At 57.7% G+C, this 26,610-nt stretch overlaps 1 protein-coding gene across 9 annotated transcripts in view; it reads left to right on the forward strand.

Moving 5' to 3' along the window:
* The window catches only part of FARP2 (FERM, ARH/RhoGEF and pleckstrin domain protein 2), a 93,807-nt gene that overhangs the window by 54,546 nt on the left and 12,651 nt on the right, over nucleotides 1-26,610 (forward strand). For 8 of the 9 annotated variants that reach the window (XM_049101386.1, XM_049101384.1, XM_049101389.1 and 5 more), the window contains 10 exons: nucleotides 4,933-5,028; nucleotides 6,696-6,859; nucleotides 7,405-7,473; nucleotides 7,912-7,969; nucleotides 10,010-10,262; nucleotides 20,237-20,415; nucleotides 21,542-21,631; nucleotides 21,898-22,031; nucleotides 22,442-22,523; nucleotides 24,813-25,050. In XM_049101386.1, the coding sequence (XP_048957343.1) occupies nucleotides 4,933-5,028; nucleotides 6,696-6,859; nucleotides 7,405-7,473; nucleotides 7,912-7,969; nucleotides 10,010-10,262; nucleotides 20,237-20,415; nucleotides 21,542-21,631; nucleotides 21,898-22,031; nucleotides 22,442-22,523; nucleotides 24,813-25,050 (1,363 nt within the window). The remainder of the gene's footprint in view (nucleotides 1-4,932; nucleotides 5,029-6,695; nucleotides 6,860-7,404; nucleotides 7,474-7,911; nucleotides 7,970-10,009; nucleotides 10,263-20,236; nucleotides 20,416-21,541; nucleotides 21,632-21,897; nucleotides 22,032-22,441; nucleotides 22,524-24,812; nucleotides 25,051-26,610) is intronic. The other variant, XM_049101388.1, reaches the window with a different exon arrangement.

Genomic DNA, 26,610 nt, shown 5'->3' on the forward strand with positions numbered 1-26,610 from the left:
CTGAAGGCATGTATTGCTAAGACTGGAATACTCCTTACCCTTATCACGGAGGCAGCTGGTGCTTGGTCGTACTCTGGTCCTGTCAGCCAGCCAGGCGATGTCCTCCTTGCTGTTGTCCCAGTCTAGGACCGGACACGGCATTTAGCTGTCTCGCCTGTTGGGTCCTTGGAGCTGGAGCATTTCGTTTTTCCTCATCTTTTATGGCATTGACAGTGTTGAAGAGCACAGTCCTTTTTATTTTTAATAGGATGTTCTCCATGTGTGGTTTGTCGGCAGTTTTCCTGGGATTAGGTTCAGAGGACACACTCCCAGCTGGACTGCCACCCAGGTGGTGTCACGTCCTTGCGGGGTCACGATGGGGACACCATCCAGCCTCACTGGCGGTGTGAATTCTTGATTCCAGCTTTCTAGTTCTTACTAGTCTTAGTTACTATTCTTATTTATTATGGTTACTGGTTTTTCTCTTTCAGTCGGTAAGCAGTTGGTGAGAGACACCTTGAGACCTTACAGTTATCCTCTCACCAGGCTGCCCCTAGATTTCACACCCTCTGCACCAGATGGCCCCAGACTCGTGCAGTCCTGGGGCCTCACTTTCAAACTCAGGCCGATAACCAAGGATCACCAGAAATTTGAGGAAATCTATCTCTTCAAGGACAGATACCAAAGTAGTGCTCAGAAGAAACAGCCTGTGCCAGGAATGGAAGGAATGCAGAAACAAACCGTATAGGATCCACAGGGGATTCCGTCTTTTATCTGTCCGACGGGCAAGACCCAGAAAAGTGCTTTTACACCGTGTCATGCTCGTGAGGTGTAGGGATCAGAAGTGTAAGATTTTTTGGTCTTATAATTTTAGATTTTAGCCCTATTTGTAGTAGTAAACTATTGGTAATTGACCACCAGGAGGCTGGCTCGTCCATATTCTGGAACATCAGGCAACTGTGCAGAGACTGGGGAGGCTTCCTGGGCCGTGGCGTGTGGAGCGCTCCGTCTGCTGCTGCTCGTGGGGCAAGAGGGAGGATCACACACTACCTAAGCCTGTACAAAGTAAACAGGTGGCGCTTGGAGCCACTGGGGAGGCAGCTGCAGGCTTTGGCAGCGGGCGAGAGGGGGCTTTTCCCTGCTGGCTCACCCTGGCATCCTGCGCCTTTGAACCTCGCCGACGTATTACTGCCTTACATTTTCCGGAAAGCCTCACAGAAGAGAAAACCTGCATCTGTGAAACAGGAGACACAGGGAGGACAGGGGTGCTTGCAGATCTAGAAACGTGGTCGCAGAGAGGACCACGCTGGCGGGGGAGGCTGTCTGGAAGGTGAAGTGGAGGAAACCCTCCAGATCGAGGATTCACGTTGCGGGAGGCCCAGAGGCCACAGCCCAGAGCAGCGAGGAGACCGTTACAGAAATCACATGAGGAGCGTGTACGGAACTTAAGGCACGAGTGTCCATATGGGAAGTGTGTCCACATTCCTAGTACAGCCGACGAGCAGAGATCCCCGCGGGACACACCAGCAGGAAATGTCAGGATGGGGAGAGGCCCAGAGAGCTCCCAGGGCGAGAGCGAAGGAAACGGTACCGGGCTCGTCAGGGCCAACACCGGCAGCTATGAGACGATGAGGCGTGCAGTGGTGCAGACGAGAAAGGAAATCCTTCCCACCCGGGGCCCTTTGCCCCACCCAATGTGACTTCTGTGCAGAGAAAAGAAAATAATCCTCCAGATACACAATTTTTCAAAGGTTTGACTCCTGAGCACCCTGAAAAGCACACGCGCAGAGGAAAGAGCAGACCAGGAGCGGCGGGCAGGGAGCCCCCGTCAGCATGCGAGCAGCATGGGGAGAAGGGCTTCCTGGGTCACAGCCACTGAAGAGTTTTAAACCCTGTAGGGACAGGGCGCCCGCGAGGCCCAGCTGGTTGAGCGTCCGACTCTAGGTCTCAGCTCGGGTCTTGATCTTGGAAGGTCAGGAGCTCTGTGCTCAGTGCAGAGTCTGCTTGGGGTTCTCGCTCCCTCTCCTTCCGCCCCTCCCATTTGTGTGTGTGTGTGTGTGTGTGTGTGTGTGTGTGTGTGTGTTCCCTCCCTCTCTCCCTCTCTCTCTCTTTCTCTCTCTCTCTCGCTCTCAAAAATAAAAATTCTGCAGGGGGAGTTCGGGCTGAATTAGTGATAGGAACACGGAAAATTAAGTAAATGGAAGAGGTGCTTAGTGTCTCAGGGAGGGTTGACAATAAAGAAGCAAAATAGACTTATGATTCACCATGGCTCAACCTGTGAGAAGTACTCGAATGATCAATTATGTAAAAGCCAAATTCAATGGGGACCCCTGGGTGGCGCAGCGGTTTGACACCTGCCTTTGGCCCAGGGCGCGATCCTGGAGTCCCGGGATTGAGTCCCACGTCGGGCTCCCGGCATGGAGCCTGCTTCTCCCTCCTCCTGTGTCTCTGCCTCTCTCTTTCTCTCTATGTCTATCATAAATAAGTAAATAAATAAATCTTTAAAAAAAAAATTCAAAATTCAGCTACTGCAGAGGGGGTGTAGGAGGGCTCAGGAGGCCGAGTTCCAGCAGGGCCAGGGCTGCTGATGGGAGTTGCGGCAGGAGGGCCCGAATGGCTGGGTTTTGTCTCAAGCCCTCCTTGACGTGTATAATTACGCCATGGATTACTGGATAAAAGTTAAGATGAAAGCGGTAGCTCTGAGTGTTTACAGCCAGCCGTTCAGTTTTAAAAGTTGAAAAGCCGCAGTCTGTCAAGGTGGTACAGCCCAGGATCGCTCCAGCAGTCGCCATCGGGTTTTTCTTTTGACTTATGACAATACTTAAAACTCTGGAATATAACATTTTTTTATTTTGACCGGAAGAGAAAGCGGAAAGGTAGCGGACCGGTGGAACCAGCACGTGAGACCTGTCAGCTGCCCCGCGTCTGTCTTGGGGGGACGCATGGTGTCTGCCTCGCGCGCAGCCCCTGCCCAGGCACCTAAACCATGTCTGGAGTTAAAGACAGTGGTGGGGAGGGACAGAGGCTTCTGTTCCCTTGTTGTTAGGTGTTTGGGTTTTTTTCGTTTTGCTTGCTTTTTTTTGAGAATATAGTTGAAAATTTGCCAGTATTTTAATTTGAGCAAAAATGAGAGTAAGATGTTCGCACAATATTTGGAAATCTGGGTGCTTCCGTCCTCACATAGACCCAAACATCGCTATCCGGGCTTGCGGGAACTGTTTTCACGGAGATGTGATTCGCAGGCGATAAAGTTCACCACTTTCCAGGATGCGTTCGCCTTTCTTAGCGTGTTTATGGAATCACGCAGCCATCAGCCTGCGTAACCCAGAGTGATTTTAACCTCCCACTGCCCACCCTGCGTCGGGCTCTCCTGCCGCGCACCGCACCTAAACCAGGTCCTCACGCCGGGCCTCTTCCCGCGTCTGCAGAACCGGTCCACGTGCTGACACGTATCACGTCCTATCCCCTTCTAAGGTTGAAGGGTTTTTGGATTTTCTGAGGGGAAACTTCAATCCCTACCTTGCTGCTCTATCTCAAGTTTGCAGAGAAGAGTAAGCGATCATGGTGGTCAAGAGAAGGGGGAAAATACCAGGAAGGGGGTCTCAAGACACTGAGTTTTTGTTCTGAAACAACCCACAGCGTACAGGAAAGTACAGTACAAAGAACTCCTTCACCCGAGCCCTCCATCCAGATTTCGCCAGTTGTCCTAATCTTGTTTATTGCAAGAGATCTGATCTAAGATGAAGCACCATGCCCGATCATCTGCTCTCTCCAGTCTGGAACATTCTTCCTTTTTTCCCTGATTCTCATGATTACAGGCCGGCCAGTCTGTGATGACCATAATATGGGCTCATCAAGTACTTGCTGATGATCGGACCCTAGGCTGAGCTTCTTGGCCCAATCACAGGAGTGACGACGATCCTGGTACGGCCTGCGAGGTGGCCCATGGTGCCGTCTGTCCCGTTGCTGGCAGTGTCAGCACTGAATGGCATTTGACAAGCTGCTCTACTAAAGTTACTTGTTCTCTTTTGTGATTAATAAGCCTTTTGTGGAGAGAGTTTGGGGCCCTGTAGAGGTCTGTACCTCACCCACCCGCCTGGTTGGATTACTCTGATGGCTGCCAAATGATGGTTTTCATAAATTCCATCTTTTGTGCTTCTGGAAGGGTTTTCTCTGCGTTTGCTTACTTCATATCACCGTGGACTCGTGGATTTGAATTCTAGTCGCATCAGAATTTGAATTACACAGTTCGGGTTATCATCCGACACTTGATAATGTGCTGCTGTCTTTGTCTTGATTGTGAGTTGCCCCACGTTGGCCCTCGGACGTCCCTCCGCGCAGGCTCTCGTGTCCGGTTGGCACATCCCTTCCCTAGAGCACTTATTTACTATCTTAGCAAGACATTCCAGGAACGGTTTGTGCCTTGCCCACTTCACCCCAAAGACCAAAGAGCCCTGGTCTTTCCATTGGAACGTCGTAATTAAAAGCCAAGACCCGGTACACTCAGTGTGCCCATTGCTTCTTGGCGTGTCAGGAGTTCCCGCCGTCAGCTCCCTCGGGACGGCACAGCACGGCCCAGCCCGGCATCTCCCTCCCGGCAGTGAGAATCTGGCTCTGCTCCCGCCACTGCCTGGCCAGCACCATCGCTCTTTCCTGACCACCTCTGCAGAAATGGGGTTCGAGAAGTGTTTACTAGTGTCTACTATTGCACGGATAAAAAATAATTTGTAAGAAAGCCAAAGACATCAAGTCACCCTTCTAAAACAAGTAAATTCCTATGCTTAGTATTGACATCTCTAATTCAGAGTCATTCCAGATACAATCATAGAACGTCGGGGGCATTGCTGTGCCATCTGGCAAGGCTGTAATTTAAACGTTGTCTCTTGTATGAAAAGTATATGGGTGTGTGTCTGGATTACAAATGTGTCTGAGTGTCCATCTCTTGAATTTCAGGGCACCACCAAAATTAACACTTTCAACTGGTCCAGGGTCCGAAAACTCAGCTTCAAAAGGAAAAGGTTTCTCATCAAACTGCACCCAGAGGTCCGTGTAAGTATGATTTTGAGGACTTTCTGAATTCCAGGAGAATTTCTTCTGCTAGATAATGACTCGTTAATTATTTTATGAATCACTTCAGCGTCATGCCCACAAGAATTTAAGGATGGGTTTGGAATTGGGCTGTGGAAGGGCCTCGGGTAACCTGCCAGCAGGCCTTGCTCCTGAGGGTGGGGCTGCACACACCACTCTTGGCCGGGCCAGCTTTCAGGTTCAGCAGGTCTGGGCTGAGAGAGAGAAGCTTGCAGGGGCTGCTAGAACAATCTGCCGATTGCAGCCTCTTGGTCGTCTAGGTGAGGAGGCTGAGACACGAGGTATTTCACTGTGATCCGAAGCCCTACAGCAGATTAGCGTCAGAGCTTCTGTCCAGAGTAAGGGACGTTCCCAGTATTCTCGTGCATTCAGAAACTGACCTTACGCTGGCTCCGATTGGAGAAGCCTTGATTCTCAGAAAATAAATACTCCTTCCTTTTGAGATTGTCAATCAATAAAATCATCATTATATGTGAATTTACTGAAAATGGGTAAAGGTGGAAAAACGTAAATATCTATGCAGTCTGATAGGAAAAATCCAGTACTTGAAGCGATTCGAAGGTGTACAATTTCCAGTGCACAGAGGAGGTCAGGAACTGCGAGTGGATTAGCCGCACGGCTGGGGGAGGAGGCTGAGGGGCTGTCTGAGCGCAGACGGTGAGCGGTGGGCAGAGCGGCTCCACCTGAGCCTCGCAGCAGGTGCATGGGCTGCGTGTGCGTCTACTGTCTGTAGAAGCGTGAAAGGGTGGCTTGCCTCTTACTCAAGCATCTGTTGTAGGGGTGGAAGGAAAGTCTAAGGAATGCTAAAAACATACACAGAATGCGGGCAAAGGGCTGCTTTTTGCTGAGTGTGAGCACTGTTTCCGGGGCTGTTCCTACAAGCTCGGGATGGAGAGGACTCCGTGCGCAGCGTGCCGGAGCAGCGTGGTGCTCGGGGCTCCAAGGGGCCACCACACCTGCCCGTGCAGAGCTGCAGCTTATATCCCGCGGCACTTAGATTTCAAAGACTGAGTATAGGAGTCCAGGTAGTATAGTGTCTCTGGAAGGTAATTCGGAAATATGTCACAAGGCTCAAAAATGTGCATTATTGGGGCACCTGGCTGGCTCTGTCGGAAAAGTGTGCGACTCTTGATCCTGGGGTCATGAGTTCGAGCCCCATGTTGGGGGTAGAGATTACTTAAATTTTTTTTTTAATGTTCATAATTTAGGGTCAGTATAGCATTTCTAAGAATTTATCCTGAGCAATAACTGTGAGAGAGAACGCCATTGTGTCTTCAAGAGGACGCGTGTGAGCCTTTGAAACTGTGTGTCCTGGACACCAGAACACCCCCGGGACCCCACAGGGAGATGATTGAGCAGCAGCAGATATTCCCCGGCAGAGACGATGCCCTGGTTTGCAGGGTAGAGTGTGTCACAAGGATACACTTGGAAATGTCAGCAGTTGTGTGATCGTGGCTGACTGTGTTTTTCTGGTAATTTCTGCAGTGAATGTGTACATATCGTTTTCCTTCTCTTGAATGTAAATGGTGCCAGAAGTCTTTATGGATAAGTTTCAGAAGTAAAATGCTGAATGCTTCCTTAATTTTCTTCTTGAATTAGTTCCTTGAATCTTTGTGTTTTGTTTCTAGGGACCTTACCAGGACACGCTGGAGTTCTTGTTGGGCAGTAGAGATGAATGTAAGAACTTCTGGAAGATCTGTGTGGAGTACCACACCTTCTTTAGGCTCTTCGATCAACCTAAGGCCAAAGCTAAAGCCGTCTTCTTCAGCAGGGGCTCGTCCTTCAGATACAGGTGGGGCAGCCCTGCACGCCGGGCGGGGCGCTGGGGGCTTTGTGGGACTGACGCTGTAGCGTTCTTGTCAGGAAACAGGGCTGTGAAATGTGTCCGAGAATTGCACGCAGAAGGCAGCTAGCAGGACTGGCGGAAGCACATCAAGTGAATCCGTGGGGAAATGGCTTTGATTAAAAACTGAAGAGATTCAGTTACGCTTACTACAAAGTGTAACTTTAAAACGTATGTGCGTGTGGGCAGCCCGGGGGGGGCCCAGCAGGTTAGCGCCGCCTGCAGCCCAGGGCGTGACCCGGGGGCGCCGGGATCGAGTCCCACGTCGGGCTCCCTGCGTGGAGCCTGCTTCTCCCTCTGCCTGTGCCTCGGCCTCTCTCTCTCTCTCTCTCTCTCTGTCTCTCATGAATAAATTTTAAAAATCTTTTTAAAAAAATAAATAAAACGTATGTGTGAACTTTGAGGGTCGGCAAGTGTTACCTTGTCTTTGTGGAAGATTAATGCTGTGAATCTCAATTGGTTCTTTTCTCTAAAATCCGAACCTTTATTCACAGTGGAAGAACTCAGAAACAGCTGGTGGATTACGTCAGGGACAGTGGGGTGAAGAGAGTTCCATATGAAAGGTAAGCCCCGTGGTCTTCATGCTGCAAGACATATGCTTTAAAAATCAGTATTTTATATACTTTAGCCTTTATTTGAACAGAAATCATCTCACACACAAAGACATGTATTTTGACACTTGAGTCCTGTTTCTCTTCTCTTCCAACAATCACGGATGAACATCCTGGTAGTGCGTGCGGGCACGGGTCCTCTCGCATGCGAGCCTTTGCTCATTGTGGTTGGTTTTCACTCTGGAAATTCATGTTGTTCCTTTGCGGGTGAGATTTCTCTTCGGTGTGGGGGGCAGTTGTACTTCTTCTGCGACATCCATTTTCTGTTTGAGTCCCTGCCTGTTTCCGGCCGGACAGCCTGAGGCGTGTTCTGAGAACATTGCCCTGCCCCGCAGGCCCCGGGAGCCGGCACGTCGGCGTGGTGGTTCACACTTTGTTCTCTGTTTGCAGAAGACACAGCAAGACGCGGGCGTCTCTTCGTGCTCTGACTGCAGACTTGCCAAGGCAGGTTAGTGCTTCCGGTCGAAACACACATGACATTAATCACCTGCTCTTTGGGAAGATAAGCTGGCATTGCCACAACGGGCGTCGTAGAATCAGCCCTGCTGTTCACGGGGACGCTCCAGTCCTGGGGCTGTTTGCAGAAGAGGAGGCCGAAGTCAGGAGAAGGCGTTGTGCGTTGGGCCGCGCGTTATGGTGTGTGTGACGCCAGGAATCCGGAGCCCCCACCTGTGCAGGACGACTCCCTAGCGCCGTCTCGGCTGCGCCCACTCGAGGAGGGGTGCTTGTTTGAGGAGAGCAGTGGGTGCGAGGGGCGCGCACAGAATAGGTTAGCAGGGGACGCTAGCAGGTGGCCAAGTGGCCCGGGGTAGAAAGGTTCTCAGAGCGCCGGGCTGGAGGCAGAGGCCTCCGTGTGCCGTGACCTCTGAGTGACAGGGCTCCGGGCAAGTTTATCTTCTCTTTGTACTTTTAGTTTTCTGCATTGGGCTCCCTCTGCCTTCAGAATTCAGAAAAACAACTGAATGACTATTACCTTTATAAAAGCTTGAAACGGTGGAGGATGCCAGCTTTGGGAACTAGTTTACTTAATTAAACTATATTCACAGAGTGAAATTTTTTGCTGATAGGATGAGGGTGAAAAGCAGAAAACAAATTTATTTTATTTTATTTTATTTTTAAAGATTTTATTTATTTATTCATGACAGAGAGAAAGAGAGACAAAGGCAGAGGGAGAAGCAGGCTCCATGCGGGGAACCCGATGTGGGACTTGATCCCGGGACCTGGGATCTCACCCTGAGCTGAAGGCAGGCGCTCAACCGCTGAGCCACCCAGGCGTCCATTAACTCTGTCTTTTAAATAAAAACATTCATTAGCTTCTCTCAGTATGTTTGATATTTAGGAGTCTTTTTTCTAAATCAGTTGAAACTAAAAGAATTAACTTTTGTTTTTCTAACAAAGTTCAGCTTTGTGAATAGTCTAAAAGAGTACACATGGGGGCACCTGGCCGGCTCAGCTGGGAGGGCCGTGCATCTCTTGATCTGGAGCTCGTGAGTTCGAGCCCCGTTGGGTATGGAGCCTATTCAGAAAATAAATAGCATAAATAGTGTAAAAATTGCATTTAGACTTTCAGTTTTGATATTCTCTTTTAACAACCACAAGAGAAGGCTGAGTGTGGTTGAAGGATGACGGAAAGGTGATGTGGTGAGCATCTGAGCAGATTAACCTGTGGCCTGAGAGCTACCGTTTTGTTTCTTGCTGGGTTTCCACTGTGGCTTCCACCTTGGCATTTGCCTGCACGGCACACTGCTCCTCGCACACGCGGTTACTCAGGACTGCTTGGTGATATTTTGGTCTCAACACCGTCTCGATAGTGTTGCGTGTGTGTGTGTGTCATCTGGAGCCTCCTGGAGGCACAACTCTGTCTTGTGACGCGTGAGAAGTGACACAACATGTAGCGAGGGGTCGGCCCGCGTCCTCCTGTGAGGGACCTGAGTGAGGACCAGGCTCCCCTGCCCATGAGCCTCTTCTCACTCAGGCTGGGGGCTACGCCAGCACTTCTGAGATGCGCCGGGCTCCTGTGCCGCTGGCGCTGGCAGTGACCCGCTGGGCAGTGAGCGCCAAGTGCAGCAGTTAGATGTGTGTGTCACGTGGGGTCTTGTTAGCTGACAGGTGTAGCTCACACCGTCTCACTGTCATTTGCCCTCAGAACACGTCCTCATGCAACTTCAGGGTGACAGGGACACCCAGGAGACGTGAGTGCACGTGGCTAGGCCTTCATGATGGAGATTTTCTTCCTTGTAGACATCAGTAGCATTGGAGAAAAAAATGAAATTATAAGGGATTTAAAACAGGCGACCTGGGTCCTTTTGGAATCCTGTCTGCATTTGCAAATCTTCATTCAGGGCAGTCTGGTCAATTGCCCTTCTTTGCAAAGGCTGGGATAGAAATGTGTGGACGTACTGGGCCGGCTCCAGGTAGCTCTGCGGCCTGCTAATGCTAATTTGTAATTTTATGTGTTCCTTTTTTCTTCTTCGCTTGTGATCCCCAGAGCATCTCATTCACCGAGGGCATGAGGACTTCCGCGTCCCCAGCTTCAACAAACGCCTCCTTCTATTCAGTTCCTACCTCCCCGCTGGCCCCCCGAGGCCCGTGTGATTTCAAAGACAGCAGTGGCTCCCTCACAGAGCCCCAGGCTCCCGACGCCAAGAGGCCAGCTGCAGAGAGGAGCGGCGGAGCAGCAGCCGACGGCGACGCCAGACGGGCCCAGTCCCCTGGACCCCCTGCACCGCAGCCTTGCCAAGGTGTTGGGTTTTGTCGTGTTGTCAGGAGTGGCAGCCCCAGTCGTCCTGTGGGGCAGAGTCACGACAGCACCGTAGACCTAGAAGCAGGGGGTACTGGCAGAGAGCGCAGAGCCGCTGGGAAAGGCGACCGTGGGGGTAGCGGTGGCTTGACCGGGGCCGTGCCGCCCCCCGAGGGGGAGCACCTGCAGGGCCGGCAGGGCGGCGCGGGGGGGCCTGTTTTCACATTGACAAACACCCGGCTGCAGGTGTCTGAGGAGTTCATAGATGATGACCCAGCAGACATCTCTTTCTTTGCTGGAGGCTCGGAGGCCTTTTCCTTCCCTTACTGTGCCTTAGCCCCTCAGGCCCCGTCCTGTGGTCAACCAGGCTCCGCCCCGTCCAGCCCACACAGGTCCCCCACTGAGGCCATGCACGTGCACGTAGAGCACAGTTTTGAGTTTGAGGGGGAGGGCGGCTTTGGCGGCGACGTGCACCCCTCAGACACCTCTGAGCTGTTTGAGGTGAAGGCACAAGCCAGCCTGATGCAGAGCCTGCTGAGCGCCTCAGAGACCAGCTCGCTGAGGAACAACCAGTCTGAGAACAGCTCCCTCAGCAACGTGCCCCTGCCCGGCGGCCTGTCTGTGCGCACGCCCAGCTCTGCCAATCAGTCCGAGGCCAGCTCCATGGCCAACTTCCCAGCCTGCTCGGTGCGCTCCGAGGCCAGCTCGGCCTTCCAGCTCTGTGACATCATCGACCAGTTAGAGCAGCTCAGCTACCCTCCCACGGCGGCCGAGGACTCCAGCAGCACAGACACAGATTCCTGGGGCGCCGAGGCTGGGGCCCCCCTAGACATGAGCCTTTTCTTCAGCAACCCTTTTGCACAGACAGGCGGAGAGAGAGTCATTTTCGATTTGCAGAGTATAAAGAATTTGACTCCAGGAGAGCGGGTAGATAAAAGCCCAGCCTGACGGGCCCCGGGCTCCGTCCAGGACGACCCACCTGCCCACTCAGGTGCAGGGAGAGTGCAGATTGTTGGCTTTTAGACGTAGGAGGTGATTCTGTGTTCACGGCTAGATGTTCCACTTCTTCCTAATTCTCTGATTGACGGTTCTGTGTTTGAATAGCAAAGGATACAACTTTGCTTAGAATGATGGGAAAAGGCTTAAGATAGAGACGTGTTTCCGGCTAGGGGCTGATGGGTTAGTCTTTACAGCGTGGTTTTCCTGGCAGAGGCTTGGGTTCGCCTACAACCTGCTGCTCTACACTTTGGGTGTCACACGGTCCTGCTTCACACTGATCTTTAACGGAATCTGTGTTTCATGCCTTTGGCTGCTTTTTAAGATGAAGGACGCTGCTCCGGCGTCCTTAGGACGGAGGTGTGGCTTGGTGCGTCCTGCCACCGCACGGGAGCCCGAGCGAGCCCTGCAGAGCCCAGATCCTGGGAAGGGCAGTGAGGTGCTCCGGCTGCACGTGGCGGGGTCCCTGGCACTGCCCGGGGCGCCCCTGGCCAAAGGCTTCGCCCACTGACTCAGACCAGAAACAGCGCCGTGTGTAGATAGTGCGCTCGTGGGAGCTTGGGTTTAAAACGCAACGTAAGTTTGAACTGTTTTCTCCTATCGAGCTTAATTGGAATATCAGGTACTTGGTGCAGAAAAAGCAGAACCGACGTACCCGTGCGCCTGAGGGGGGTGTGCAGGCTCTCAGCAGAGCTGTCTCCCTCAGACCCACGGGCTGGGTGGCTCGCTGTCCGCACCCCGGGGGCTCAGATGCTCACTCTGCCTGTGGCCCGGGCGTTTCCTTCAGGTCAGGTGGCCTATGACACGCCGTCGCCGGCTGCCCCTAACAGGCCGCGTCCTGGACGGTGTCCGTCTCCAAGGCTGCGGGAGAGATCACGTGAGCAGGCAGGCTGAGGTGGCCGTGCCCACCGGGTGGGCGCAGCCGCGAGTGCCGTGGCCTGTGCGTCTGTGAGGTCAGGGCCGCTGCCCACGGCGCAGACCGTGGCCATCTGGAAGGACAGTTGCCTTTGTAGGTGGGTCTGCAGGTTGGGTTTTGTTCTTTGGGTTTCTGTAGTTCTTCCTTCTGGTCTCGGCCAGTAGAGCGATGCCACGTTCAGGGCGAAGTTTCCTAAATGTCCCGTGCCAACTGCAGGCTTCCCATCTGTCCCTGCTCCCGGGGGCCTGTGCGCACCGAGTAGCCAACTGTCTGGGGCCGGGGGATGGCCTTTGGTCATCAGCATTGACCGAAGCCTGGCAGGGGCGTTTTGCTAAACGTGTATAGATTCCCCGTTTCTGCAGCTGCCTTGACCTCCGCTGTGTCTCGCCGCCGTGCAGAGACCAGCGCTGGGCGCATCCTCCTCGCTTGTGACGCCCCTTAGAGCCGAGGCCTGCCCCCCATCCCCCCGCACGCCGAGGGCCTGCGGCCGCTTCACACCAGCTGCGGGGCTGCGAAGAGACACCCCGACCTGGGCGGGAGGGCGGCAGCCATGGGAACCGCGGGGTGGAAGAGCGTGTCCCGGACTCTGCGCTCGCCCTGCGTCACTCAGAAGGCCAGCCTTGGACCTGTGGCGCAGACATGCCGTCGGTCCCACGGAAAGTGCTCTTCCTAGAGCTCGTCCCGACGGCCTCCCCTCTGACGACCGTGCGCTCAGCCAGCCGCGCTGTCCCGGTGCGGGCGTGTGGCCGCGGGCCCCTCCGGGGCGGGTTAGAGCCCCCCTCCTGCACGGCGGCGGCGGCGGCGCCTCGACACACCTGTGGGTACGTGCCGCTCTCGGCAGCTGCTCGTGGGCCTTCCTGGAGAGGCGCGTGGTTTCCTCAATGAAACTTCATCTTCTGGAGCTGAGTTTTTAGCTTTTTATTTAGAAAGTTTTCAGAATAGACCAAAGCAGGCAGGGGAGTAAGCACCCGCCGCCCGTCGGTGCTTCCGGGCCCTGACGTGCAGGGCAGCGCCCCCACACCTCCGCCTGCACCTGGGCGGCCGGAGGACCCGTCCTCGCGTGGCACCACGATCGGTCACGGGATCGGTGGCCCCTTGCTGTCCTCTGACGCCGGAAGTGCCTGCTGACACCCGGGTTGCTCAGCCTGGGCCCCACACGCAGTCAGCTCGCCGCACGTGGCCGGGACTGCCTCCCCCTCCTCGCTGACAAGACCCCCGCTTGGTGCCAGTGACTCGTGGGACGTGTCCCCGCCTGTGCCGTCGCCCGCCCGCCCCTCCCCTGCTCCCCCGGAGGCGCACGCCGCCCCCCCACACCAGCCACCGCTACACGCATGACGAGGCGGCGCGGGGCCCAGGCGCTCTGTGGGCATCGCCGCGGGTGGGCTGTTGAGATTCAAGTTGAGCTTTTTAGCAAGATCTGGAGACATTTGTGGGAGCTTCTCTCGCGGGGTGTTCCTGATGTGGTTGAGTTGGCAGATTTCCATTTGTCGGGAAGCCCTGCTTGGAGGCGCCCCCCCACCCCCCCCGTGTCCGGGTGAGTTGTAAACCCCCGCCCTGAGGGAATTCTTTAGAGACCTGGGGGGAGAGCCCAGAGGACACGGCCTGCTGCAGACGGTCACTCTGCGTGTCGCGGGCAGCTCAGGCAGCGACCTGGGCCTCCTGTCTTGCCCTAGCGAGAGCGGCTTTATCAGAAACAGCGGAGTATCTGGAACAGTTCTGATGGATGGAGGCTCCGTACCCCCGAAGCAGCGTCAAGTCTGTCTTCCGTTCACTCACGGCTGTCGATGACGTTGCCTTTTCTGCGGAAGCCCCGTGCTGGGCAGGGATGCCACCCTGCAAGGGTGGCCCCGCGCCCCTGGATTATGGGGTGAGTGTTTGCATCTGAGTGAGACGCGCGGAGGGGGAGGCCGCGCTTCTTAGAGCAGGACCAGTTTGCAGAGTGTGTAATTGAAAAGCGCCTGCAGAGTGTTGACAGTTCTCTTTGGCCAGACGCAGCCCTACCTCCGCCAGGAGGACGCCCGCCCGACGGCACCCTGCCACACACATGCCCACTGCCCCCTGACAAGTCCGCCTCCCGTACACCTGCGCCAGGCCCACTATTTTTATTAGTTATCGAGTCTGTTTTTGTATCTAAGTCTCCAAAGTCCAGGTAGGTCACGCACGCCGACGTACGAATATTGAAGTCTAACAGCAGTAGGGTGGGTCTCAGGTGAGTGAGGTCGGCTGCGCTCTGCCAGGTGACGGTACCGCGTGCCCTCCAGTCAGTGGCTGTGGCTGTGGCTCTGCGCCTCCTCCGTGTGGCAGGGGAGCTCTCGAGGATGGAGTCAGGGTGGCGCCCCCTCGGTCTCGCACAGCGTGATTGGAGGATCCGCGCACGGTATCCCCGTGGCGTTGGCCGCCCCACAGCACTGCAGCAGGTCTGGTTGGCAGGTGCTGTGACCCCACGCGGCCTCGTCCCCAGGCCATTGACGGTGCTCCCCACGCCGCCCCCTGCTTCCCTGTGACAGCGCCCATTTTAAAAGCAGTAACGATGCAGATGGACGGACACTAAACGCAAGACTTTGGACAGTTATGGGAAACCCTCAGTGTAGGTCTGTGGCTAAGCCGATCCCGTCGGTCGCTCACAGAGTCCTGTTTGAGTTGCGCGTCCTGTGGTCGCCCTCTGATTTTCAGTAGCAGCTCCTCCGGCCTCTGCTGCAGCGCAGTCCTGGTGCGCCGGGCGCGTGTGTGCGTGTGTGCCACACGCGCCACCTTGGATCCCAGGGCCCGTGTCTCTGGTCCGCGTATTCCCTCCCGCCTCATGGAGCCTCAAAAACAAAATCCGGTTCTAGAACAGTCCCTGCACAGATGAAAATGTGAACGTCCTTTGGGCACTTGCGGTTGAGACGAGTCGGTGCTCTCCAGGCTGTGGCCCCCCCCCCCCCCGGGGTTTCAGAGTCACAGGGCTTGTCGCAGCTGGTGTGCGGGTGCCGGGTGCGCCTCCTACCTGCAGGCATCCGCCCTCCCCTCGGAAATGTGGGAAAAGCAACTCGCACTTCCTTATGCACTTAATTTATTCATTCTCCACAGAACACCGTGTTGCCTGGTTGTGGTACTTACAAAATTTGTTTTCACTGAAATGGCCATATAAGTCTGCAGATATGTACTAATTCAGAACTTAATTGTTTATTCAATAAAATAAGGAAATATTTACTATGAACTTTTAAATGGGCCTTTTAGCTTCCTTTTCCTCTCCGCGTTCATAGTTCTGATCGACGCATGTTAAAGATTGTCTCACGTATTAAATGAATCCCTGAAACAGCTACGTTTTGTTTTTACCTCTTCACTGACCCCTTCACCTCCTGGGCTTCCGAGCAGCAGGCGGGCACCATGAGGCCCTGCGGCCCGTCCTCAGGAGTGCAGGTGACCGAAGGGGGCGGCCGTGCGGCGTGGCGGCGGCGCTCTCGGGCCTTCGCTCGGGCCAGACAGGCTGCAGCCGGCCTGCGGACCTGGACTCGGGGCCGCGCTGTTTGCAGCATCGGGGACGAACACGGGGTCCGTAAGGTCGTAGTGCGCAGAACCCCTGCGGTGGGCGTCCTGACTCCGAAGGTGAGAACGCGTAGCCCTTCCTCCCCAGCCGCCCTGGAATCTTCCCCGTAGGCCCCCGGCCACAGCGAGCCGCCTGCTCAGATCCTGACCCAGTCTTCACTTGAGGTTCCACGTGGCCAGCACGAGCTCTGGCTGCCTCCAGACCCCTCGGGGCCCGGGGCCTGGGTGGTAGCCACCGCAGGGGGCTCCTGGAGCTGGGCGGCAGCCTGTCCGCGCCCGCCCCCCAGGGCCCCCGCTCGGGGTGAACAGGAGGATTTCATCGACAAACCCAGATTCCAAGGAACTGCCCAGAAGCGTCTCTTCCATCCCGTGTCTGCTTACGAAGGTGTAAACTGTGTGGCCTTTATTTTTGGATTATGCTGATGCCGACCACGTTTTTTTCCTGATGAGCATCCCCTGCAGGCTCTGTGGGGCTCGGGGCGGTCTGTTTTGGGTCCCTCACCCCTGGCGCTCCGCTAGCTCAGGAGACCGTGGACAGGACGCATCGTCTAGCAGAACCACATGCGGGGAGGGGGCAGGCGGCCCCGGGGCTGGGCGGGGGCTGGGCCACAGGTTTTCCTTACCACGGAAGAGTCCTGTTTGTTAAGAACAGAACCAGGCTCTGAAAACGCTTCTCGGGGGCTCCGTGGTGTCGATGGCAGCACACTCACCCCAGGCCCCCGCGATCCAGACCCCTGCCCTCCGCCTTGGGGTGTGGCCGCGGGGAGGGCGCCCCGAGAAGGCAGGGATGCACTAATGCCCGTTCCCTGCCTACCGGCCATCTGTCTCCTCCCGCTGGTATTTTTGAGTAAAAGGGACTCGTGATGTCCTCGCCCCAAATGGGAGATTTACCTGTATTCTTTGTACAGCTTAGGTTTTTTCTTTTAGGAATTAATCCATTATTCAAGCCAAATAGGGAATTTCTAGATCTTAATCTCCTGCTATCGTGTTAACCTTCAAACTTGGCCTTGAATTTTCCAAACCGAAGCTGGTTCTTCTTCCACCTTAGGCAAAATCTTCAAGATTGTTTATTTTACAGGGTTTTGAAAACGAATTTAAAGGAATGAAATGAGAATAAGCTTAAATTTTGCTCTGTGATATTGATATTGATCTTCATTACCTCATTAGGTGAATAACCGAAGGTGACCACGGATGGATGATCCTGTGCTCTTTAAAATATTTCAAAAATTATAAGACAAATATTTAGAAATTTTTGGAAATAAGGTCACCTGTCGAGTTGCTTACTGTTGGCAGCTTGCAGTGTTGTGAGTGTGGTTCTTGAAGATGACCAGCCTCTGACCTGCCCCTCTGCGCGCAGAGCCTGGCTCGGACCACGGGTTGGACGGTGCGGACTTGCCCCCGTGCCAGTGTGGAGACAGGAGTACAGAACTGCCGTGCGTGTTTGTCTGTTTCAAAGAATTTGATGCTAGAAACCAAATAATTTCCCAAAATCCCTTGTCCACGGGTACAGGAATGGGTCATTCTTGATCTGCGGGGTCAGTAGAGTCCCACCTCCGTGTCTAAGTGGATTTGATGGAAGGGACTCTCGTGACTCAGGAAAATATTCCTTTTTTTTTTAAGATTTTATTTATTTATCCATGAGACCCAGAGAGAGAGAGGGACAGAGACCCAGGCAGAGGGAGAAGCAGGCTCCATGCAGGGAGCCTGACGTGGGACTCGATCCCGGGTCTCCAGGGTCACGCCCTGGGCCAAAGGCTGGCGCTAAACTGCTGAGCCACCCGGGCTGCCCTCAGGAAAATATTCTTGCAGGTTTTCAGTGGAGGACCTAGGGCGCAGGAGTCTGTTTTTACAAACGTTTAAGATTCTTTCTGCAACAGTTAAGGCTTCGTGTCTTCTGTGGTCTCCAAAACAATGTTAGCATTTTATGTTTTTTTTTTTTAATATTTTAATTATTCACGAGAGACACAGAGAGAGAGGCAGAGACACAGGCGGACGGAGAAGCAGGCCCCATGCGGGGAGCCCGACATGGGACTCGATCCTGGGACCCCGGGGTCACGCCTTGATCTGAAGGCAGGCACTGAGCCCCCCAGGCGTCCCCAGATGTTAGCATTTTAAAAGCCCTGAAGACGGGTCAGTGCCCCCTGCCTGAGCTCGCCGCGTGAGCGTGCGCAGCTGACCTCTCGCACGGTGTGCAGGCCCGCGTGGGACAGGCCGCAGCCCGTGGTGCTTCCGCACGGCCTCCAGCGTAGACAGGTCCACGCCACGCCGCTTGCCCGGAAACCCCTCCCCGTGGGTTTGCTGTGGTAGGACTTGAGCGAACCTGACGTGCGGTCGGTCTGTTTACGATGTTTTACTTTTACCGTAGCTGATGGATTTAATAAAAGCAAATGTTCAATGGTAGTTTGTGGTACTTTCTCGTCTATTCACGAAGTTGTGAGTTGATGATTTTTGTGAAGTGTCTGCAGTGAAAATACCAAAGGTGACTCGAGCTCCAGGACCCGCAGTAGTTCATTCCAAATGAGCCGCCTCTGCCCCGGCGCAGCCCCCTTCACAGGCTCATCACCGAGGGCCGTTGTCGGGAGCCGTGTTCTCTAGTTCGATGGCCCGATGAGCGTGCACCGGCCCGTCGGCCCGTGGAGCCTGGCCGCGACACCTCTGCGGGGACCGCCGCCTCGAGCCCTCCCTTCTGCTCCGTAGACATAGTCGGCCTCGCAGCCGCGGCCGGGGGGCTGCCCGTCTTCAAGGAGGCACTGCATGGGGCGCTGGGGACAGGCTGGAACGGCGAACTTAGTTCCGCGTGACACGTCGGGTCTCGCTCCGAGCGGTACACTGGAAACACGAGAGCTGTCGCTAAAGTAGCCTCTAGACTTTTTTCTGAATTCTCTCTGTGTGAGAAAATACCTCGTTACACAATTCTGGGCCTATTCTGGGCAAAAGGGGGTTTGGAGTATGAATCCTACGTAGCTCATCTTTGGAAACCCACCCGAGCCCCGCGCAGGGCGTCCTCCCTGCTGCGGGGACCAGCGGAGCCGTCCCCCAGTTGATCCCGTCCGGAGTGACCGGGCCCCTGCATGCCGTGTGGGGCCGGGGAGATGAGTGCCTCGTGATGCTAAGGTTGCTTAGCATATTTTAAATAAACATGTAATAAAAGCAAATTCTAATAAACTGGTTGTTAATAATTCCATACTCGACCTTGTCCAGGTTATCACTGTCGGCGAGTGTTCGCCTGTGTTCCAGCCTGTGTGGTGAGCAATCCCACGGGGAAGCTCTGCCGTCCGGGCGGGACCGCCGACGGCTCCCAGCAGCCCCCGGAGCTCCCGGTTTGTCAATGTGAAAATAAGGACCCTCCGTGTGGCCCCCTGACCGTGCTGCGGGCTGCTTGGCACCAGCGCTTGTGCCCGCCTGCTGAGCCGCTGCCTGGCATGGCGGTGTCCCTCGAGGAGCTCCTCAGCACTGACCTGCCAGCCCCCACGCGTACACGTTTTAGGTCAAATAAGCCAAATGTTGGTTCCATAAACTGTCACCGTGGGCAACTGCACCCAAGTTCCACCACAGTGTCAGGGGATCGTGCGGAAGCCGGCGGCAGGTCGTGGGGAGGCGCCAGGGGCTCCGGTCCAGTTACTGCTGTGCCAGCCGTGTGTGAGCTCCCTCAGCCGCGGTCACAGGTCATGGCAGTGGGCATCGTGACGCTACATGGTGGTAAACCTGGCGTGGACTTCCATCACAGGTAGCTTCTAAGCCAGTTAAATTTCTTGTTCCAAACTCTGCTACAAAGATATCTTTAAAACTTGCCATATGGGTGACCGATGCCCCAAAGAAACGCGTAAGAAGTGACCCTTTAAGACTTAACTCTTGATGAGAGAATCCCTCTGCTGGGAAACGTGTGACGGACTTGGCCTCCGCAGCAGCCGCCTTAGAACCAGCCCGAGTTCTGGCTTCTGACTGGTCAAAACCCAACATTGTTTTAAGAAGAAAAAAAAAGTATTTGTTACGCGACATAATTCTAGAAAACGAATACAAAACTCTCATTAATAAAAAATTGAAAAAAAAACTGAGAGAAGTAGAAAACAGTATGGTGAGTTCACATGAGGGAGTCTTTTTCAGCAGACGAGGAGCGAGTGTGCTAAGTGCTCTCCTGTGTTCCGGGGGTGTCACCCCGCATCCCGCCCCACGTCCCCCCCCACGCTCCACTGCTCCGTGACGGTGCGGGAAGCACCCTGTGACCGTGCCCTCTGCCTCACGGGCCTCGTGCCGCTCGTGTCTGTCACAGTCGCATCTTCCGTGGACAGAGGAGAACCCTTAGACACGGAGCCCGGGTGTCCGACCGCCCTGGTGGGACCCGGGAGCCGACTGGCCAGCCGCCAGCCTGTCCATCTCACTGCGTGTCGCACTGAGACTTGGCGTGACCAAGGCTTTGCCACCACGCCTCCCGGCAGGCAGTCAGCTGATAGTAGGGCGCCATGAGCACTGGTCTCTGGCCAGCGTGGCGGCCCTTTCTCATTTCTTGCTCCATCCCCTGCCCTGTTTGATTCCAGGCCTTTCCGCGGAGAGTCCTCAGCCTTCTCCCTCCACCCGGAAGAGCCCACCGAGCCTGAGCCCCGCGTCTCGGGTGACTCTGGGCCTGACCGGGCAGGGCTCGTCCCCCCTCCTGAGCCCTGCCCTTAGCGACGCCGGTGGAGTCAGGACGGACGGCGAGGAGGAGCCGAGACACAAGGTGGGCACCGCCCCAGCAGGCGGCTTGCTGCTGGTGGGCCTGGTCTGCAGGGGAGCCTGAGCGGGCAGGGCCTCGTGTGCGCGGGTGGCGCTGGCCCCCAGTGGGATCTGCCCGCAGAGCCACCGCCACCTGGGACTCCCCGCTGCCTTGGCGCAAGGGTGGGCTTCCTGGTTCACATAGCGGCGGCTCCTGGCACCTGGGGTTTCAAGCGGGCACGTGGGCCTTGGAGCGTCCTCGGCCTCCGCCCTCCCTCCCTCCCCCCCTCGTTGGGGGGAGGCCTGGGTGCTGAGGGGGGTGCCCAGGGCCCCCATCTGGGGGCTCACGGCTGAGTGGGTCTGGAAGGAGGTTCGGGTGGGCCGGGGTCCGTGCTGGGGCTGTCGTAGGGGGAAGGGGACGAGTGAGGCGTGTGTGTCTAGGGGGAGAGGGGAGGCGAGGCCCGCAGGCTCCTCCACGCGCTCAGGGTCGGGAGCGACGGCAGCACGGAGGCTGGCGGGGAGGATGGCGCCCATCACGCGGCCACCTCCGCTCCCCAGGTAGGACCAAGGGGCAGGCTCCCCGACGCCTGGGGACCAGCGTGGTTGGAATAACGGGCTGCGGGCTGCGGTGACCCGGCGGCGGCGGTCCCCCTGCGTGGACGGGGGTCCCCGAGCAGCGAGCAGGGCCACTGGCAGATGGGGGAACACGTTGGCCTGTGTGGGTCTCCTGAAGGGGCCGCCCACGAGGGGAGCCGAGGGCGCAGACGGGGCGGGCGAGCTGCGGCGACGGCGGGGGCGCTGCGAAAGCCCAAGAGCTGCAGCACAGGCTGACGTTCGCAGGACGATTCCTTCACAAAGAGGAACGTAGGGCGCCTGGGGACTCCGGTGGCGGAGCGGCTGCCTCGGGCTCAGGGGCCCGGCGTCCAGGGCTGAGTCCCGCGGTGGCCCCGGCCCGGCCCGCGGATGCGCTCGCACAGCCCACCTCACAAGCCGCACGTAAAATCTTTCTTAAAAAAATAAAAAAATAACATGAGAAACCCTCGTGAGGCGGCTCCGACCGGGTTTCTGGTTTTACTCGGAAGGAAACCCCTCGGGGAGAGCGCGGGGAGGTCGGCGGCGCCCGCGGGCGCTCACGTCTGTGCTTCTTGCAGGGCCCGGCAGCCGATGAGGCCTACTTCATAGCGAAGGAGATGCTCGCCACAGAACGGACGTACCTGAAGGACTTGGAAGTTCTCACCGTGGTATGAAAGCTCAGCCCTTGATGCGGCCCCACGCTCGGGGATCTCCGCGGCAGCCACAGGCCCCTCCCGAGCAGCCCAGGCGCCTCTCTGGCCTCCTCACCGCGTGGCCAAGGCCGGGGCGCTGCGGTCGCCACGAGCGTCCGTGGGAAGCCTCCGCGCCGGATTGCTTCCTCCGTTGTGACAAGAGCATTTGTGGTCCTGCGGGGGCACAGTGTGGCGCAGGCCCGCAGGGACCGGGCCCCGGTCACCGTCCGCTCTCCCCGCAGTGGTTCCGCAGCGCTGTGGTCAGGGAGGACGCCATGCCCGCGGACCTGATGACCCTGCTCTTCTCCAACATAGACCCCATCTACGAGTTCCACAGACGCTTCCTGCGCGAGGTGGAGCAGAGGCTGGCGCTCTGGTAACACCCCGCCCCGGGCCCCAGGAGCTCCGCCCCGTCACGCCCGGCCGCTGTCCCCGTCCCCAGGAACTTCCAGCTCCAGAAACTAATTCGCAAGCACCATTGTTCCACTCAGGTCTATTTTTTAATCTTGTGGGAGGAGTAAGCCTGTAAGAGCGCTTAGTTCATCCTATCCCGGGAGAGAGAAGTAAGTTAAAGCAGGGGACCCCTCTTTTTGCTGTCGCTGTCGCCTCTGCCATCTGTCAGGTGGTCCGGGTGTTACCACTGTTCCTGTCAGATGCGGGCCCTGCCCCTCAACCATGTCCTGCCTCTGTGGCCGTGGCTAGGGCAGCCAGGCACGTGAGCATCCCTCAGAGCACGGCGCACGCGCTTACATAAGGTTTTGACCGTAGTCTCCCTTTCTGCTCCAGGGAAGGGTCTTCCAACACCCATGCCACAGCCGGTCACCAACGAATCGGGGACATCCTGCTCAGGAACATGCATCAGTTAAAGGTAGTGTGGGTTGGTGCGATGACTCCACAGCTGACAGTGCAACCTCAGCATTCCCCTCAGGACAGCGGCCCCCGTCAGGATAGCGTTACCCTCAGGACAGCGTTGCTCCCCCAGAGCATTTTTTCTCGTTAGGACAGTGTTCCCCCTCAGGACACTGTCCCCCTCAGAGCACTGATGCTCAGGACAGCATCCCACCCCAGGACAGTGTCCCCCTCAGGATAGCGTTGTCCCCAGAGCAGTTTTCTCCTCAGGACGGTGTCTCCCCTCAGGACAGCGTCCCCCTCAGGATAGCATTGCTCTCCAGAGCAGTTTTCTCCTCAGGACAATGTGCCCCATCAGGTCAGCACCTCCCTCAGGACAGCCTTACCTGCAGGACAGCATTGCTCCACCAGAGCATTTTTTTTCCCTCAGGACAGTGTTCCCCCCAGGGACAACATTCCCCTCAGGGTAGCATTTCCATCAGAGCAGTTTTCTCTTCAGGAGGAGTGTCCCCCTCAGGACAGTGTGATGTTCAGAGCAGTTTTCTCTTCAGGACAGCATCCCCCTCAGGACAGTGTTCCCTTCAGGATAGCGTTGCTCCCCCAGAACAGTTTTCTCCTCAGGATGGTGTCCTCCTTGGGACAACATCCTCCTCAGGACAGCATCCCCCAAGAAATGTCCCCCTCAGGACAATATCCCCCTCAGACAGCATTGATCTCCCAGAGTAGTTTTCTCCTCAGGACAGCATTCCTCTCAGGACAGCAATACCCCTCAGGACAGTGTTCCCCCCAGGATTAGCGTTGCTCCCCCAGAGCAGTTTTCTCCTCAGGACAGCATCCCCCTCAGAACCGTGTCCCCCTCAGACAGCGTTACTCCCCCAGAACAGTTTTCTCCTCAGGACAGTGTTCCCCTCAGGACCCCGTTGCTCCCCCAGAGCAATTTTTCACCTCAGGACAGCACTACCCTCAGGACGGTGTCCCCCCTAGGACAACATTCCCCTCAGGATAGCGTTTCCATCAGAGCAGTTTTCTCTTCAGGACAGCATTCCCTGAGCAACATCCCCATCAGGACAGTGTCCCCCTCAGGTTAGCACTGCTCCCCCGGAGCATTTTTCTCCTCAGCACAGCATTCCCCTCAGGACAGCATCCCCCCTCAGGTCAGGGTCTCCCTCAGGATAGTGTTACCTGCAGGACAGCAGTGCTCCCCCAGAGCAGTTTTTCTCCAAAGGACAGGGTCCTCCTCCCAAGAGCATTCCCCCAAAGACAGTCTTACCCTCACAGCGGTGTTCCCCTCAGAGCAGCATTCTGCTCAGGACAGTGGCCTTTCCTCCGGGACAGTGTTCTCCTAGGAACAACGTACAGCGTAGGGTTCGCTTCTCCTCAGCTCAGGGTTCCCCGCAGGTCACCGCTCCTAAGGGGACAGCTTTTCCCTGAGGACTGCGTTCCAACTAGACTGTAAACCGTCAAGACAGGGTTCCCCTCGGCGGAGCCTCCCCCTCAGGACAGCGTGAGAGGAGGTAGCATGTTGCGGGCTCACACTCCCGACGCCTGCTCCTCCGGGAGCCGCGGTGGGACGTCAGCCTGCGCCGCCCACTCCGCGTGCAGTTGCTGCCGCCCTTGCCGGGCTCAGCAGCCGCGCGGGATGCGCAGAGCCTGAGCTGGTGTTGGGGTTTGTGTCCGCACCCCTGCGGGCTCCTCAGGGAGAGGGGCCGTGGGAGCCGAGTCGGCAGCGCGGCGGAAGCAGGCTGGCCTCTCGTTAGGACCGGGCGTCACGGGGGTCGCCAACGAGGGGGCTGGCTGTGGCTGGGCGTCCCGGGCAGCCCCGCCGGCCCCGCGCGGACTCTGGCTTCCCAAGGCCTCGCGCCCCCGCCGGGCCTGTGCCACCTCCCGCGGGTGCAGGCCCCGCCCCCAGAAGCGCGAGCCGGAGCCCAGGCTCCTCGGCCTTCTCAGCCAGGTGGCAGGTCAGCCGTTCTACCTCCACGACGGCTGCGCGATTTAAAATCAAAATCCACCCAAGTGTTGGCGATTGTCGTCCCCAGATGTCGTGCGTGATGTTTGTAAAACAAAGGACTTCACGTCGAAAGCCCCGGGAGGTGGGGAGGGGCTGGGCGCTCGGCGTCCGTGGGGTGTGCGGAGTCGTGCGCCCCGAGCCGGGCCACAGGAACGCGGGGGGGGGCGGGGGGGAGGGCGCCGCGGTCCCGCCTCCGCCTCACGAGGGCCGCTCCAGCCCGGGTGCTGTGCCCCTTGGGCTCTCGGGCTGGCGCGTGACATCCCCGCGGGGACGCTGCTGAGGCCCCGTGTGCGCCCGCAGGACTTCACCAGCTGCTTCCAGAGGCACGACGAGGTCCTGAGCGAGCTGGAGAAGGCGGCCCGGCGCGGCGGGAAGCTGGCGGCCGCGTGCAGGGCCTTCGAGCTCCAGAGGGTCTGCTACCTGCCCCTGAACGCCTTCCTGCTGAAGCCCGTCCAGCGCCTGCTGCACTACCGCCTGCTGCTCAGCCGGCTGTGCGGACTGTACGCGCCCGCGCACCCCGACTCCGCGGACTGCCGGGGTGAGCGTGGGCGCCCGGGGCCCTGGGTCAGGAGGCGCCCGGCGCGGGGAGCAGGGGTGCGAGGCTGGGCCCCAGCGCGGCCGTGCTCGGGCCGGCGCGGGGCCGGTCGGTCTGTCCTTCGCTCCGGCACTCCCGGCCGGGCCGCGTGTGCCGCCCTGGGAGGTCCCGGGAGTGTCCTCCCGCTGCCCCCCCGCACCGGGCGAGGGCAGTGGCTCAGAGCGACCTGCTGCCGCAGACATTTCTGTCCTCAGAGCCTCGCCTCTAAAACAAACCCTCGGGCCGGGACGGCCTGTCGGGCCATCGTCACACTGATGGCCTCGGTCGTCACCTGCGGTGAAGGGACAGATGGGGCCTGGCTGCGTCCGCCTGGTGCCGGAGGCTCCTGCTGAGCCCCCCCCCCAGCTGGTCCCCCAGGCCCGGAAGGGAGCAGCGGGGTTCGTGGCGGGCCGTCTCGCGGTGACGTCCTCCTCCGTCCTCCTCCTCGCTCTAGACGCGGGTGTTTTCTGGTTGCTGGAGGAGGACGGGCTTGTCAGAGACCCCTGCCCGGTCCCCGGGCTCCCCAGGCTCCGGCTGGCGGCGGGAGGGCGCAGCGGGGGCAGAAGGCTGGGCGTGGCGCTCGCCTGGGTTCCGCAGCCCTAAGCCCCCGCAAGGTGGTTCCTCAATGTGCCGGGGACATCGTTCACTCAACCTCGTTCGGCCCCGTGGCCCAGAGGGGTTCGCGTCCGAGCCGGCGTCCGCAGAGCGCCGGGAGGGCCCAGGGGGCTCGGGGGCCTCCCGCTCCGCAACCCGGGGCCTTGGGGGCTGGAGCTGGAAGCTCCGGGCAGGAGGCCGCACCTCGAGTTGGGGCCCAGAGAAGGGGTCTTGTCCTCTGGTAGGCTTCCCAAGGGCAGCGCGTGGGCGCCAGTCGTGTGGGGGCAGCCCTGTGGCCCCGATGGTGGCCACCGTGCCACACGTCATCTACAGGGGAATGACTCGTCAAAGCACGTGCTTTCCTATCTGACTGTCCTCCCGAGGCTGAGAGGAGGCAGGCGTCCTCGCCCTGCCGGGAGCAACCAGCCGCGGGGGCAGAGCCGAGGGGGCGGGCTTCCCCGCTGCGCCTCCTGCGAGCCCCAGGGTCCGGGGCGTCCATGGGTCCTGGCAGGAGGAGCGCAGATTTTGAGTGTTCTAGCAAGGAGACAAGGTGCGCTCAGAGCACGCCGGTCAGCAGCTGCCCGGGTGGCCCGTCGCGGCGCATCCCCCTTCCCGGGGTGAACCTTCACGGGCACCCCGGGCCCGCCAGGTCAGCACCCGCCCCTCCACTCGGCGGGAAGGACAGATGTCCCGAGACGCGGCTGGCTGGGCCCTTCACAGGCAGTAGGTGGTTCCTCCCACAGAACCAACGGGGCTGCAGCCCGGCCCGGAGCTACCCAGAGACCGTCCCCCGCTCTAGCAGCTGTGAGCGTCCACGAGTGACCGCAGCATGCGCCGAGCAAGCCCGGGGTTCAGGTCACCTGCAGGGAGCACTTGCTGCAGCGGCAGCAGCAAACCGGAGATGGCCGTCCCGGGGGAGCCAGGCTGAGA

The sequence above is a fragment of the Canis lupus genome, chromosome 25 (genome assembly GCF_003254725.2).
Source record: "Canis lupus dingo isolate Sandy chromosome 25, ASM325472v2, whole genome shotgun sequence".
Lineage (NCBI taxonomy): Eukaryota > Metazoa > Chordata > Mammalia > Carnivora > Canidae > Canis > Canis lupus.